Source organism: Rhinolophus hipposideros (assembly GCF_964194185.1).
Source record: "Rhinolophus hipposideros genome assembly, chromosome: 15".
NCBI classification, from domain to species: Eukaryota; Metazoa; Chordata; class Mammalia; order Chiroptera; family Rhinolophidae; genus Rhinolophus; species Rhinolophus hipposideros.
In genome coordinates this window covers 4,444,127-4,457,213 of record NC_138061.1, presented here as the reverse complement: position 1 = coordinate 4,457,213, position 13,087 = coordinate 4,444,127, and the positions used below count along the sequence as shown (strand labels likewise).

The window sequence follows — 13,087 nt, the reverse complement described above, 5'->3', positions numbered from 1 at the left end:
TACAGCCGTCACCGTCACCACCACCATCACCACCGCTGTCACCATTACAACCATCACCGTCACCACCACCATCGCCACCGCCGTCACCCCCACTGGCACCACCGCCGTCACCACCACTGGCACCACCGCCGTCACCACCGCCGTCACTACCACCGTCACCACCACCATCACCACCGCTGTCACCATTACAGCCGTCACCGTCACCACCACCATCACCACCGCTGTCACCATTACAGCCGTCACCGCCACCACCACCATCACCACCGCTGTCACCATTACAACCATCACCGTCACCACCACCATCGCCACCGCCGCCATACCCACTGGCACCACCGCCGTCACCACCACTGGCACCACTGCCGTCACCACCGCCGTCACTACCACCGTCACCACCACCGTCAACACCGCTGTCACCATTATAACCGTCACCGTCACCACCGCCCTCGCCACCGCCCACCGCCCCCACCGGCACCACCGCCGTCACCATGGTGTGCCAGTTATACCAGCAGCAGCAGCAGGTTCATGCGTAGTGTCGTCACCATCAGTGTTACTAATATGGGTGCAGTGGAAACCCTCCCTGTGATTTATGAGCCACGGTTCTTTGCTGACACCCCTGGGCAGCTGTTTTTAGGGTGATCAGGAGATTGAGCAGAGCTGAAGACTGTCCATGTTCACATCTCGAAGGCATATGTGCTGTGTGGGCACAGACGGGAGTGTTAACTTGAGACAGAAAGATCCAGGTGCCCATGACCCTAGGCTGATGCCTGCTCTTTCAGAAACAGAAACAACACCCCCCTGGGAAAGAAGCATCGTGCTGCGCTCATCTCTGCATCTGTTCCCATGTCACTTTTCACACAAGTCATGCTTCTGCACTGCACTCTGCAGCCTAGGACGGAGAAGCTCACAGGACTGAGCAGGCATCCCCAGTGCCACCCTCGCAGCCAGGCCAGTCAAAAGGTACATGATCTGAGGAAGAGGCATGTAGCCCAGCAGCTGGGGGAAGCGATGCCATACCCTCTGCAGATGTGAATGGATACGTGGTGACCATATTCTCTTGCGGAGCTGTTCCCGGACCTTAACTCTGGGAAAACAAAGAAGACAAATTGGCTGACTTGCAGAAAGGCTGCCATCTTTGTGCTTCTGTCAGGCAAAGACCTTTTTAAACCCAGATGCCATCTATCATCATCCTTCATAAAGGAGAAGACACTTTTGCTCTTTCTGGTCCCTGTTCTCACCCCTCAAAAGGGGGCATCTTTGAAAGGTCAAATAATCAGAATGAAGAATAATCTTTTAAATTGAATTCTTTTGGATTTACTTAACAAAAATGTACTGCATTGTTCTCATTTTTCTGTCATCCAAGAATTAGGGAACCTCAGCCACAGGCTTGTCAGACTCAGGTGCCTGCAGTTGGGACCCCTGCTCCAGCTGCCTTAAGCATTGAATAAATAAATAAGCCACAAAATACCATGTTCCCATTGTTTTTCCTATACCTCCCTATATGTGTTTCCTACTGCTGCTGTAACAAATTATCACAGACTTACAGGCTTAAAACAACTCAAATTGATAATCTTACACTTTCAGAGATCACAAAAGTCCTAGAGTCAAGGTGTGTTCCTTCTGGGGCTCTGGGTGAGAATTCACATCCCTCTCGCCTGTTCCAGTTTCTGGAGGTGCCCATGGTCCTTGGCTGGCAGCCCCTTCCTTGCTCACTTCGACCTCTGCTTCCATCATCACGTTGCCTCTCTGACTCGGACCCTCTTGTCTCCATCTTATGTGGACCCTGGTGATTACACTGGGCCCACACGGATAATCCAGGACCAGCATCCGCGTCTCAAATCCTTACCCTAATTACATCTGCCATGTCAGGTAGCATTTTCACAGTTTCTGGGATTCGGATGTGGGTGGCGTTGGGCGCCATTGTTCTATCTACTTCACTTAACTCCTCCCTCCCACTCCCCTGTGCAGTAATCTTATATAGTTGATTTGCTTTTAATAAGGGACTGTTTAGGCAGTAATACTAAGAAGAACAAACGGCAGGGGGCTGGGCCGCCACCTGCTGTGTCATCTGGGACCATATGCCTTAACCCTCTGGAGGCCCTTTTATCCTTCATCTATAAAATCAGGGATCTTTAGGGCTCATTGCAGAGTTAAATTGGGAGTTTCTGTATTCATGTGTGAGATTTTCACAACAGCTTCTGTCTGCCTCCTTCAGAGATGGAGGGGGCAGTTCCTTAAAGGTTTTCGTGTGTGTGCCTTCCAGAGTCACATGGACCTGAATGTGTTTAGAGTGGACGTGCTCGTTTTATTTTTATTATTTCTGGTGTGTTTAAGTTTTCCTTGTCCATAAAAGAATAGACACGCTGCCCGGTGTTGTTAAGAGCTGTGATAAACGCCAGTGGGTTACCTCTTGGCTTGGGCATATGGTTACACAGAACTGGAAGGCGAGGGCATGCTCTGAGCTTCCTGGACCTAATGCAGTTCTTTTTTGTTAAAGAGTTACCATAAAATGCTGCATAAACTTCAGTAACTAGTAATAACCATTTATGTTAGTTGAGGACATTACATTTTTTTTTAAATTTATTTATTGGGGTGACAATTGTTAACGAAATTACATAATTTCAGGTGTACAATTCTGTATTACATCATCTATAAATCCCATTGTGTGTTCACCACCCAGAGTCACTTCTCCTTCCATCACCATATATTTGATCCCCCTTACCCTCATCTCCCTCCCCCCACCCCCCTTACCCTCTGGTAACCACTAAACTATTGTCTGTGTCTATGAGTTTTTGTTTCTCATTTGTTTGTCTTGTTTTTGGTTTATATACCACATATCAGTGAAATCATAGGGTTCTCTGCTTTTTCTGTCTGACTTATTTCGCTTAGCATTATACTCTCAAGATCCATCCATGTTGTCACAAATGTTCCTATATCATCTTTTCTTAACGCCGAATAGTATTCCATGGTGTATATATACCACAACTTCTTTATCCATTCATCTATCGAAGGACATTTTGGTTGTTTCCATGTCTTGGCCACCATAAACAAAGCTGCAATGAACATTGGAGCACATGTGTTTTTATATATAAATGATTTCAAATTCTTTGGGTAGATACCCAGGAGAGGGATTGCTGGGTCATATGGTAATTCTATTTGTAATTTTTTGAGGAACCTCCACACTGCCCTCCATAGCGGTTGTACCAGTCTGCATTCCCACCAACAGTGTATTTTTTGGTGGAAATACCAGAAAATACCTGGGAAAGTGAAGTTGTCTGCATATGTATGGCTTTGGATGTTTTCGGATTTTTGTGAGTATGTGATAGTAAGCTTGCGCTGGCTTTTCAAAAGGATTCTAGTACTGACAGGAGTCTTTGCTGCAGGACACACCAGTCCTCTCAGCCACAATAAGAGCCTTTGCCATTTACTGAGTATTCACTGTGGGACCCCATTGCGCTCTATTGCCAAATCTGACAGCAGCATTCTTTTCTGTAAGACACAAAATGCATATGATCCTATGAGGTGTACGTTTCAATATCCTTTTCCGACAGACAGGGAAGCTGAAGATGGAGAGGGTGGGTCATTTGCTGGAGGTCACCCAGGGCCTCAGGGTAGAGGTCTTGCCCTGCATTTTGTCTGGCTCTGGAAACCATGGACATCAAGCCAGGGAGGCTGCCGGGGGCCTGAAAGTCTGAGTGCTGTCACAGCCAGAAGTGGCTCAATTGTGGAGCTGACGACAGGGATTCAGAGAGCTGTGGAACCAGGTGTTTGGAGAAGGGGGCTGAAAAAGCAAATACACACTTCAACCTGGCTTTCTGGAAGAGATGGCGCCCTGTGGGAAGACCCGTTTGGCGACGGGAGGATAAGTCAGTACACACGGGTGTGGGACAGGCCAGCTTCTTTCCTTCAGGGCAAAGGAGGGACACCCGTAGTGTGTGGTTGGGAGGAGTTGTGTACCACGAGGGACCCACCATGCCTGCTGGGGGGGTTTGCACATGATATGACCAAGGATAATTTTAGAGAGGGTCACAGTAAGGGTCTCATGTAAGGGCAGCCTAGTCTTTGGGGTGTTCAGCATGTACGAGAAATTGATCAGGGGTTTGGAGATGAGTTTTCCACCGAGTATGACATCTTTTTAGGAGAACCCTTGAGAAGGAGGGACATGACTGGATCACTGTATTTTTAATTGGGAGAATAATTGAATCATTTTTTGGTCTAAACAGTTTCTAACATCCTTTTTTCACTGTAACAGTTGCCTTTATCCCCTAATACTTGTGTACACGTGTAGTCTGAATTTTATGGTATAACTTTTAGGGCTTATCTAGAATAGGAACTGCTTTATGTCAGGATAAAGATTGGGGATTTCAGAGATTCTTCGAGTACTGCCAGTTTTAAGGATTTCTTCTTAATATTGGGAATATTTTTGCCTATTTGATTATAGCATAGCTTTTTGGCTTAATAGCAACATACCGTGTTTCCCCGAAAATAAGACCTAGCCGCACAATCAACTCTATTGCGTCTTTTGGAGCAAAAATTAATATAAGACCCGGTCTTACTTTAATATAAGAGCCGGTCTTACTTTACTATAAGACCAGGTCTTATATTAATTTTTGCTCCAAAATATGCATTCGAGCTGATTGTCCGGCTAGGTCTTATTTTCGGGGAAACGTGTGTGTGTGTGTGTGTGTGTGTGTGTGTGTGTGTGTGTGTAATTATTTTTTTCTTTTTTCCTTTTCCCAGTTTGGTTTCCAAAGAGTATTCAGTCCACATGTAATGGATTCATAGGAAAAAGTCAGCTAATAAAAAAATTAATTAATGGAAACACAAGTAGTATGTGAAGTGATAATTAAAATGTTGTTAACAATACCCTTAGTTTTCTTCATATTACAAACATTATTCAGCCACTAAAAGAATAAAGTTCTAATACATGGTACAGTGTACATGGACCTTGAAAACATGCTAAGTGGAAGAAGCCAGACACAAAAAGACAATACTGTATGACCACCTATCTGAGAAAGGTAGAGCAGCTGAAGTCATAGAGACAGAAAGTAGGTTTGGGTTTTCAGGAGCGGGGGCGAGGAGGGAATGGGAGGTATTACTTAATGGGTATGAGTTTTCTGCTTGGGGTGATGAAGGAGTTTTGGAAATTCATAGTGGTGATGGTAGCACAGCCCTGGGGATGGAAGTAATGCCACTGAGCTGTACACTGAAAAATGGTTAGGAAGGCAAACTCTGTGTCTATAGTATATTTTACCACAAGTGAAAAAAATCACTTATGGTTGTCTGGCATCAAGAGTAGTTATGAATCGCTTCTCCTTAAATGATGACCCTTTATTTTTGTTTCTTGAAAGCAAAGGCTACTTTTGTGGGCATCTGAGGATGATCCAGGGAAAGTCTGAATATGTTTTAATATTAAAAACAAGCAGAAACAACCCAGCATCGTGACTTCTACCTCTACTAATATCTTCTTACCCTTTTTTCTTTCTTCACAGCTTTTTATAACTATGATGCTAGGGGAGTGGATGAACTTTCTTTACAAATAGGAGACACTGTGCACATTTTGGAAACATACGAAGGTGCGTATACATTTTGGTATCTGTTCTCTTGTGTTTTGGGGCAGTTAGCATGCTTTTTCAATGCTCAGTGGGCAAAGCATTACCCTGGTAAGAAAGCATGTGTACTCATCTTCTTTCTCATATGACCCATATTCTTGCATGATGTGCCATTTCAGGTAAGAGCGGTAACGCGGCTCTCTGCTATTTAAATCATGCTTTTTTAAGATGAAATTAAAACTGAAAATTCCTGGTTTTCACCACTAACGCTTTCTGTTGGAAAAGTTGTTTTCATTTAAAAAAAGCTCATTGATTCTTTTTTTTGGCAAATGTATGTAAATCCTGACTGTTAACAACTGGCCACTTGAAAAAAAAATTTTGAAATACATGTAAGATATTTTAGTGTTGAAGCCATTGTTTTGAGATGTTTGATGGGAATGGTGAGACATTTTATGCTCACAGATTTGTCAACAGCATCCTCAGAAGAACCCAAATTATCATTTCTTATCTTTTCCTTTTTTTTTTTTTTTTTTTTAAATCTCTGACCCCATTTTCCTAGGAGTGAACAGAGATTGTCACAGCTATGTGGGATTTGGTCCAGGGAAACAATTGCTATAAGTATCCCATAAATAACACTGTTGGTGACAGTGGATTTCCGATGTCCTTGGTTTTTCAGGCAATTGTTTTTCATATTTAGTGTTTGCAGACTATTTGAACGGGCCACCTTTCGTTTTGCACTGCGATTATTATTGCAGAGAAGAGCGGCAAGGACAGGCTCGGTTTTTAGAGTCCTCGGATTCTGGAGTTTCTAAGATTGAGTATCAGCGTTGGTGGCTTTATTTCCTGATCGAAGGGGTAACTTCCTTATAGCACAGGAATAAAAACAACTGATTGAAGTCGATAATTTCAACAGAAAAATGGCTTTTATGTTGGGTTTAGCCAAACCCTTCCAAGTAGGAGGTGGGGGTGGGAGAGGAATTGCAGACATCCGATAGGAATCAACAAATTGAACTTCAGACTCAGTCTTTGAAATCCACTTTGCACAAGAACGAAGCAGCAGTGAGCTTTTATGCGCTTGGCAAGCTGCAACTTGCTCCAGTATTCTTTGTAGCTTCCTGTGACAGGCGCGGCGTCTTAAAATGTCCACGTCCCTTATTTCTCCATGTGATGTATGCTGAGTTAGAGTTCTATTTCTTTTGCATCCTTTACCCTGCACAAGTCCTGTTGGGGGAAAAAAATGGCTCCAGTGGCGTGTGCCTGGGAGCAGATGTAACACTACACAAACGGAACCGGTCCTTAAGTGCATGAGGAGTTGTGATGGGCGCCGCCTGCTTGTTTTCAGTTTTCACAGCTGACAGTTGTCTGCTCTCAGTATATATTGCCAATGGCTGAGAGGAAACAGAGAGAAATTAACTGGAGGTTAAGGATCAAGCCTCTCATCTCAGACAGACCCTTTTCTGATCTGAAGGGAAAAATGCTCTTATATCTTTTTTGTTTTTGCCCCCGGGTCAGTTGAAGCTGAAATCCTGGTTGATAAACACGGGGCAATGACATCATTCCTGAATAGACAAGAGCTTCCTGTGCAGCCTGGGTACGTAGGGACTGCAACTTCTTGTCCTTTGCTTTGTAAGAAGAATGTCCGCTTTAAAGCAGTGGAGTCCGTGGGCCAGTCAGTGGTCCTTGTTATACATTTAACCTAAAAACAAAACAAAACAAAACACCAACAACTGGATAGCAGGCATTTGACTTTTTTATCCCGCATGGGAAACGACTCTTCAGTGAGCATTTATTTGCGGGGCTAGTCCATCTTGTAAATTGTGATTAAAATATTCTAGTTTTTGTAAAGACCCTTTGATATAGAATGAATTTTTTTATTTGGAAACTGCCTTTTGGTTTGAATCAGAACCTGGTCAGAGAAATGCATCCGGGGAAGTAGTTTGGACTTTGGGAAAGTTGGTGATTTTATTACCATCGAGTATAAAGGGAATAATTGTTTTTCTACTGTTTCCTCTTGTTCTATTTGAATTTCACGGATTGTATTATTAGAGTTTGGCATTTTCTGCTTCTGTTTTCCTCCTCCCCCCTCCCACTTTTCCTCTAAGAAAATTTATGTCTGTTTGTCAAATTGGATTTTCTTTTTCTCTGTGATCCTTTTCAGGATATTACTGCGATTGCTCCGGAGAATATAATTTCTAAAAGATCATTCTCTATATTAAGGTTCAAAAAACAAATTTACCTTCAAGTTATGGTTAATTTCTCTCAGGCTCCTGAAGGCTGGGAGTGTAGAACAAGCAACAGGAAGTTTACAGGCCACTCTGAAGGTGGAAAGGGCTTTGAGGGGTCATTGAGGGTATGCCCCTGCCTGTATGCCGTGTCCCGGGTCAAGCAGATGGGAGGGGTGAATGGAGATCACAGATGTTTATTCAGTGGCTGTCGCCAGACTAACTCTGTGCCAAGCCTGCCTAGCTGGCTGCCTGCTCATTTACATAAGTGCTAGAGGCTGAACCTGAGGGACATTGCAGGCTTTGCACAAAGATTAGGAAATCATTCTTTTGATCAAACCGCAATCTCTGTCCTGCAATTCGGTTTGTGGTTTGCCCCGTGCTTGTATTAGGGAGTTTTGCAGTTTGTGAGCTCTTGGAGGGCAGAAAATTGGGTCCAGTCTGTTTCTAGATTTGCTCCGGCTAGGGTGGTGTCTGGCACATAGTGTGTGGGCTCAGTTGGTTGAAAGAATCATGCATACAGAAAAGTCCCAGGGAGGAAACCCATAGGTGTTCCTCTTGGTATGGAAAGCCACTGAACAAGAAGCTGCAATCTGCTATCATAACGTAAAAGAAAAGATTTCCCCAGTGCTCACCCTTTCTCCTCCCCCTTCTCACAGAAAACCCTTCTGCTGTGTTTGAAGTGGGCTTGTTGTTTGCTTGTGTTCTTTTACTGGTTGGCGTGCATGTATTTTTCATGTATGTGAATGTGCTTGGTTGTAGGTCTGATTCTGTTTCTGACTTGTGACTCGGTTCTGTATTCTCAGATGCTCTCCTGTTGTCTGTGTAGATGGAGTCTGAGGCCCTCACGGCGTTGTGCGTGCTCCTCATGCTTTCCTACCTGCCCTCCCAGCCACAGGCACTCGCATCGGCCCCACTGCCTGCCGCCTAGATCATGCTGCCGTGGCGTGCTGTGTCTGTCCCGCCTGGCACGGATGGGCGTGCAGATGTCCTCAGGGTGCTTTCCCAGGAGGGCTGTTGCTGGGCTGGGTTTGGGGATAGAGACTGTGAATTGGTAGGGCCAGCTGCTCCCACATTAATCGCCACAGTTTGCACTCCCACCCACAATCCCTGGGGCGACCGTCCTGCAGTATCACAATCTACCACGCTAATAATTGTGCAGTAATACTGTTTTCTAAGTTTTCATTTCTCTGGTTTAAGTTGAGCATCTCTTTATATGCGTGTTAAGTCTTTTGGGTTTCTTCTATGCACTGTTTATAGACTTTCTTTACATTTTACTTGGGTTCTGTCTTTTTCTTGTCACTTTGCAGTATTTTCTTGAATGTTCTAGGACATTAATCCTTTGTCAGTTTCAGAAAAGAAAGGGCATGTTAATCTTGAAAATGTAGGGACGACACAATGACAGGAGCGAGGACAGTCCTTTCCATTGAGGACGTGTAGCTTTGGACACCCGGCTGTGTCGACGTCTCCATTCCTTCACAACACCGTGTGCGAACGCCGTCCTAGACGGGCTCCGACGCTGCGCTGGCACGTGGGAAGCGCTGACGTGGCTGGTTTGGCTCTCAGACGATCCTCCCACTGCAGCTGCAGTCTAGACGTTCTGTGTCTGCGGGCCCCCCGGCCATCTGTGTGTCCCCCTTCGGGAAAGCGCAGTGGGTACAGTTGGTCCTCTCTAGGTCTTAGCACACCCCCGGCAAGGTGCCCGGGAGTGTGCAGCTCCTGTCCTGACTGCTCACGAAGCATCTGTTTAATAATTGCCTGAGGACTTTGCTCATTTTCTCCCCGTCGCTTTCTGGTTTTCCCCACCTCTGGTTGTGGAAACGCCTACTGTTTAAGAGGGGGAGCTGCCATTGCCGTGAGATTTGCCCAGGCTCAGTTTCTGAGCTGATTCCGCACCCCTGGTTTCTAAGGCCTGACTTGCTGATATTGTATGAAACCTTGTATTTGGTTACTCTGGGAATTTTCCCACTTGTACCTTCTATGTGCTCGTGTGGTTCTCTGGACCGTTCTCTTCCTCCGGTGTGGCAGAGTTGGAATTTCTCTGAGCTTCTGATGTACTTGCCCTGGGCGAGGTGGCCTAAAGCGACTTTAGTGTGTTTGGACATGGAAACTGACGTCATGCTGGGGTGGAGTTGTTGGGCGGCTGGTGCCTAGCCATGGACCCACGGGGTTTTGCGGGGACAGTGTCTGAGTCGGGGTGCCAAGGATGTGGTCAGGTCCGGTCTGTCCTGAAGGGACTCTCCCATTGAGCGTGTCATTCATGCCAGCAATCCAGCACGTGTGTCTTCTGCTTTCCCTGTTGTCTTCTCTCCCTCAGGAGGGATGGGAACTGGAGCCCAGGCCAAAGCCCAGGGGGTAGGAGGGCCCGGTTCTGGGCCACTGCTTCCTGCGGAGGGCTGCGTCGTTGTCACAGAAGGACTTTGTGAGGTTGTGGCCGCTCCAGGGCAGAGCCTTCTGTGCGGAAGAGGGAGGGGTCCCAGCTCTCAATAGGATTTCTGTTGTGGAGCAGCTCTTGATGATCTGAGGATGCTGGTATTTGCACTTGGCAGTGACCCTGACCCAAGTCGGAGAGAGGGAGAGAGAGGAAAATGTGCACTCCGGGAGTCTGCTCAGGGGCGAGCTGTCAGGAGGATGCTCGTCCTCCCAGAATTGGCTTCGTAACTCCCAGTTGACGCCTTCCAGGCCATGTGCGGCCCCTGGAGCCGAAGGAGCCACGTCTGTCCACTCAGGCTATAGCCAGGTCTCCAGGACGGCTCTGAGACGCCCTCTACAAAACCCCATAGTTTATCTCCAAGGCGTTGGCATTATTGAATTCTGGTGACGAACTGACGTCCCAGGTCCTGCAATGCAGTTAGTTCCACACCGGGACTCTCCGGGTACTAACCGTGTCAACTTTGTGTTTCTTTAGGGTGGTACCGAGGTTACACCTTAAGAAAAAAGTCGAAGAAGGTAAGTCCTTTTTGTTAAACCCAGTGCATGGCCGCTTCATAAATCACCGTGAGAAGAAATCAATTCTGTCTCATTTGTATCTAAGAGTTTTCCGTCTATATCTCTTTCTCTGAATTTAAACAATATAGGGGCTGACCTGTGTACTGCCCTGAATTGCTTTTTTCTGACAGTAGGTGTATGTAGAAATTGCAGCTGCATTTCCATGACTGCAATGCTGGGCTGTGAGACGGTGTTGACCTGCTGTCATGGAACGTGGAAACTTCTTTCCCTGGTGGAGTTTTTATCTGGTTTAAGCGCAGGATGTGTAAGAGAATGACCTGGGTACAATGACTTTAGAAAACAACAGCACCAAAACACTAGGCGTGATTTTCAGTTTTACGTTATCGTCGCTGATAAAGGCACAGGTTGGCCGAGCTCATGTGTGCTCCTTTCCCTCTTGCTCGTAACTATTTTGATACCACTTAACGTCAGCTGGCAGAAGAAGAACGTTCTGCTTTCGCAGAGCAGCTGGCATGTGTGGTTGTGTGAATTTCTGAAGCTTAGATGTGCAGTGACACCCCGGTCATTGTGCGGGACACTCCTGTACACAATTCGGCTGTGGCTTTCCGTTCTTAGCTCCACAAAACCAATTACAGCTCTGGTCTTTCATTTGATGATTTTGAAGTCATGTCCATTCTAAGCTGTGGTTAGGCTGTCCACGTTAAGTTATACATTTTAATATCTAATTATGCTTGACAGACGGTTCATTTTACTTCTGCTTCTTACCCTTTGCCTCTCATTATGTCGTCATTGGGCTGGGCCGCTCTCCTGGCCCTCAGCCTGTAACTGAGGCTTCTGAAGTCCAGTGGTCAAGCGGCGCCCTCCCACTTCCACCCCTACCCCACCCCCACCCTTCCAGGCTCAGACTCCACCCACTGTGACCTGGGGCTTGAGGCCTGAACAAGGTAGGCTCCAGCGAGGAGGATGGGATAGATTTCCCCAGGGAAAGTTCTGTTCCGCGTGGATTGCCCTCTGTACTTAAGGGTGCCTTTCCTCTAGGTGCAGCCCTGAGTTTTATCTGAGAAAGCCACAGCTCAGGACTTATTAATAAAGAGAGGATGGGATCATGGCCGACCAGGGGCCTTCCTCTCTGTTGCTCAGCTTCTGTCTTTCGGCCTCTCTCTTTCCCTCACTGAAAATTCTTTAAATGAAATGCGGCCACTTTCCTGGTAGGCAGGGGAGCATGAATCATTGGTGCCCTGCCTGCCCCACGTGTGATAAGTAGTGGTTTCTGGGTGGCCTGTGTAAATCCTGCGGGGCCAGATGCCGGGGAGCCCCAGTCAGGAGCTCCTGTTCCCACAACAGGCACCTAGAAGCCCCCGGCCCACTGATTGGATTTCTGCTCACGCAGGACACCGGGACACCTTGGGTGGTGCCGCCCCCGAGCTCAGCCCCGGCGCCCACGTACTTGCCTGTAAGGTGCTCGTCGGTGCTTCACGGGGAGGTGTTTTGCTTGCACAGGAAGCGGGACCAACACTCTTGGGGAAGCTCCTGGCACTTGATGGCCTGTGCCCGACACTGCCCTCTTGAGCTGTGTCCCGGGCACTGTTCTGTCAGGCCGTGTGTGCTCTGCCCTGTGGAGAGGCAGAGACTGAACGTAAACTGGCACGCTCCCCCAGTAGTCACGCAGATGGGGCAAAACTCACCCACTTGCTGTATTTGATCAGATAGCCCCTCTGTTTGGAGACTGATGAGAAATTCTGCGTGGGTCAGGTGAGTATTCGGTACATACGCGATGGTCAATGGTAGAAATGAACTTTCGACCACAAGTTTAGCATTTTGAATGGAGGAACTGTCAGAGACCATCACCAAAAACTGTCTTTAAGCCTCAGTTGGCTGTTGAGCTGCCTGTTTTCAGGTCAACAGTAAAAACAAGGTGGGCCCTATGGAGAGACACAGGAAGGTCCTGTGGAACGTTTTTCCTTGCTAACATTTCACTTCCGTTTTCTTGTAAGACAGCAGCGGCGTCTGAAACACAAGCTGATTGAGCTGCCATCTTTTATGCTTCTTTGTTTTCTGTGATATGTTATATGTGAGACACAGCATAAAACTTGCATAATTAATATTAGTGATCCAGTCACCCCCAAACCCCTCCCTTTTTGGGGACAGTTATTTGATTGACAATCAGTATTCATCTTGATAATAAAAACTGCTCTTTTTTCCCCCTAAAGGGTATATTTCCTGCTTCATATATTCATCTTAAAGAAGCCATAGTTGAAGGAAAAGGGTGAGTCTGGTCTTCATGTTTAAATGAAGGGTGCAGTGATTATATTTAGCCGTCTTGCTCTTTCATATGGCAGGGTAATATTAGGGGGCTGGAAAATGGGG

At 46.5% G+C, this 13,087-nt stretch overlaps 1 protein-coding gene across 2 annotated transcripts in view; it reads left to right on the top strand.

Annotated features, from left to right (window-relative positions):
* DOCK1 (dedicator of cytokinesis 1) overlaps window positions 1-13,087 on the top strand; it is a 453,094-nt gene that overhangs the window by 42,795 nt on the left and 397,212 nt on the right. For both annotated transcript variants that reach the window (XM_081074113.1, XM_081074112.1), the window contains exons 2-4: window positions 5,490-5,573; window positions 10,680-10,720; window positions 12,931-12,986. In XM_081074113.1, the coding sequence (XP_080930239.1) occupies window positions 5,490-5,573; window positions 10,680-10,720; window positions 12,931-12,986 (181 nt within the window). The remainder of the gene's footprint in view (window positions 1-5,489; window positions 5,574-10,679; window positions 10,721-12,930; window positions 12,987-13,087) is intronic.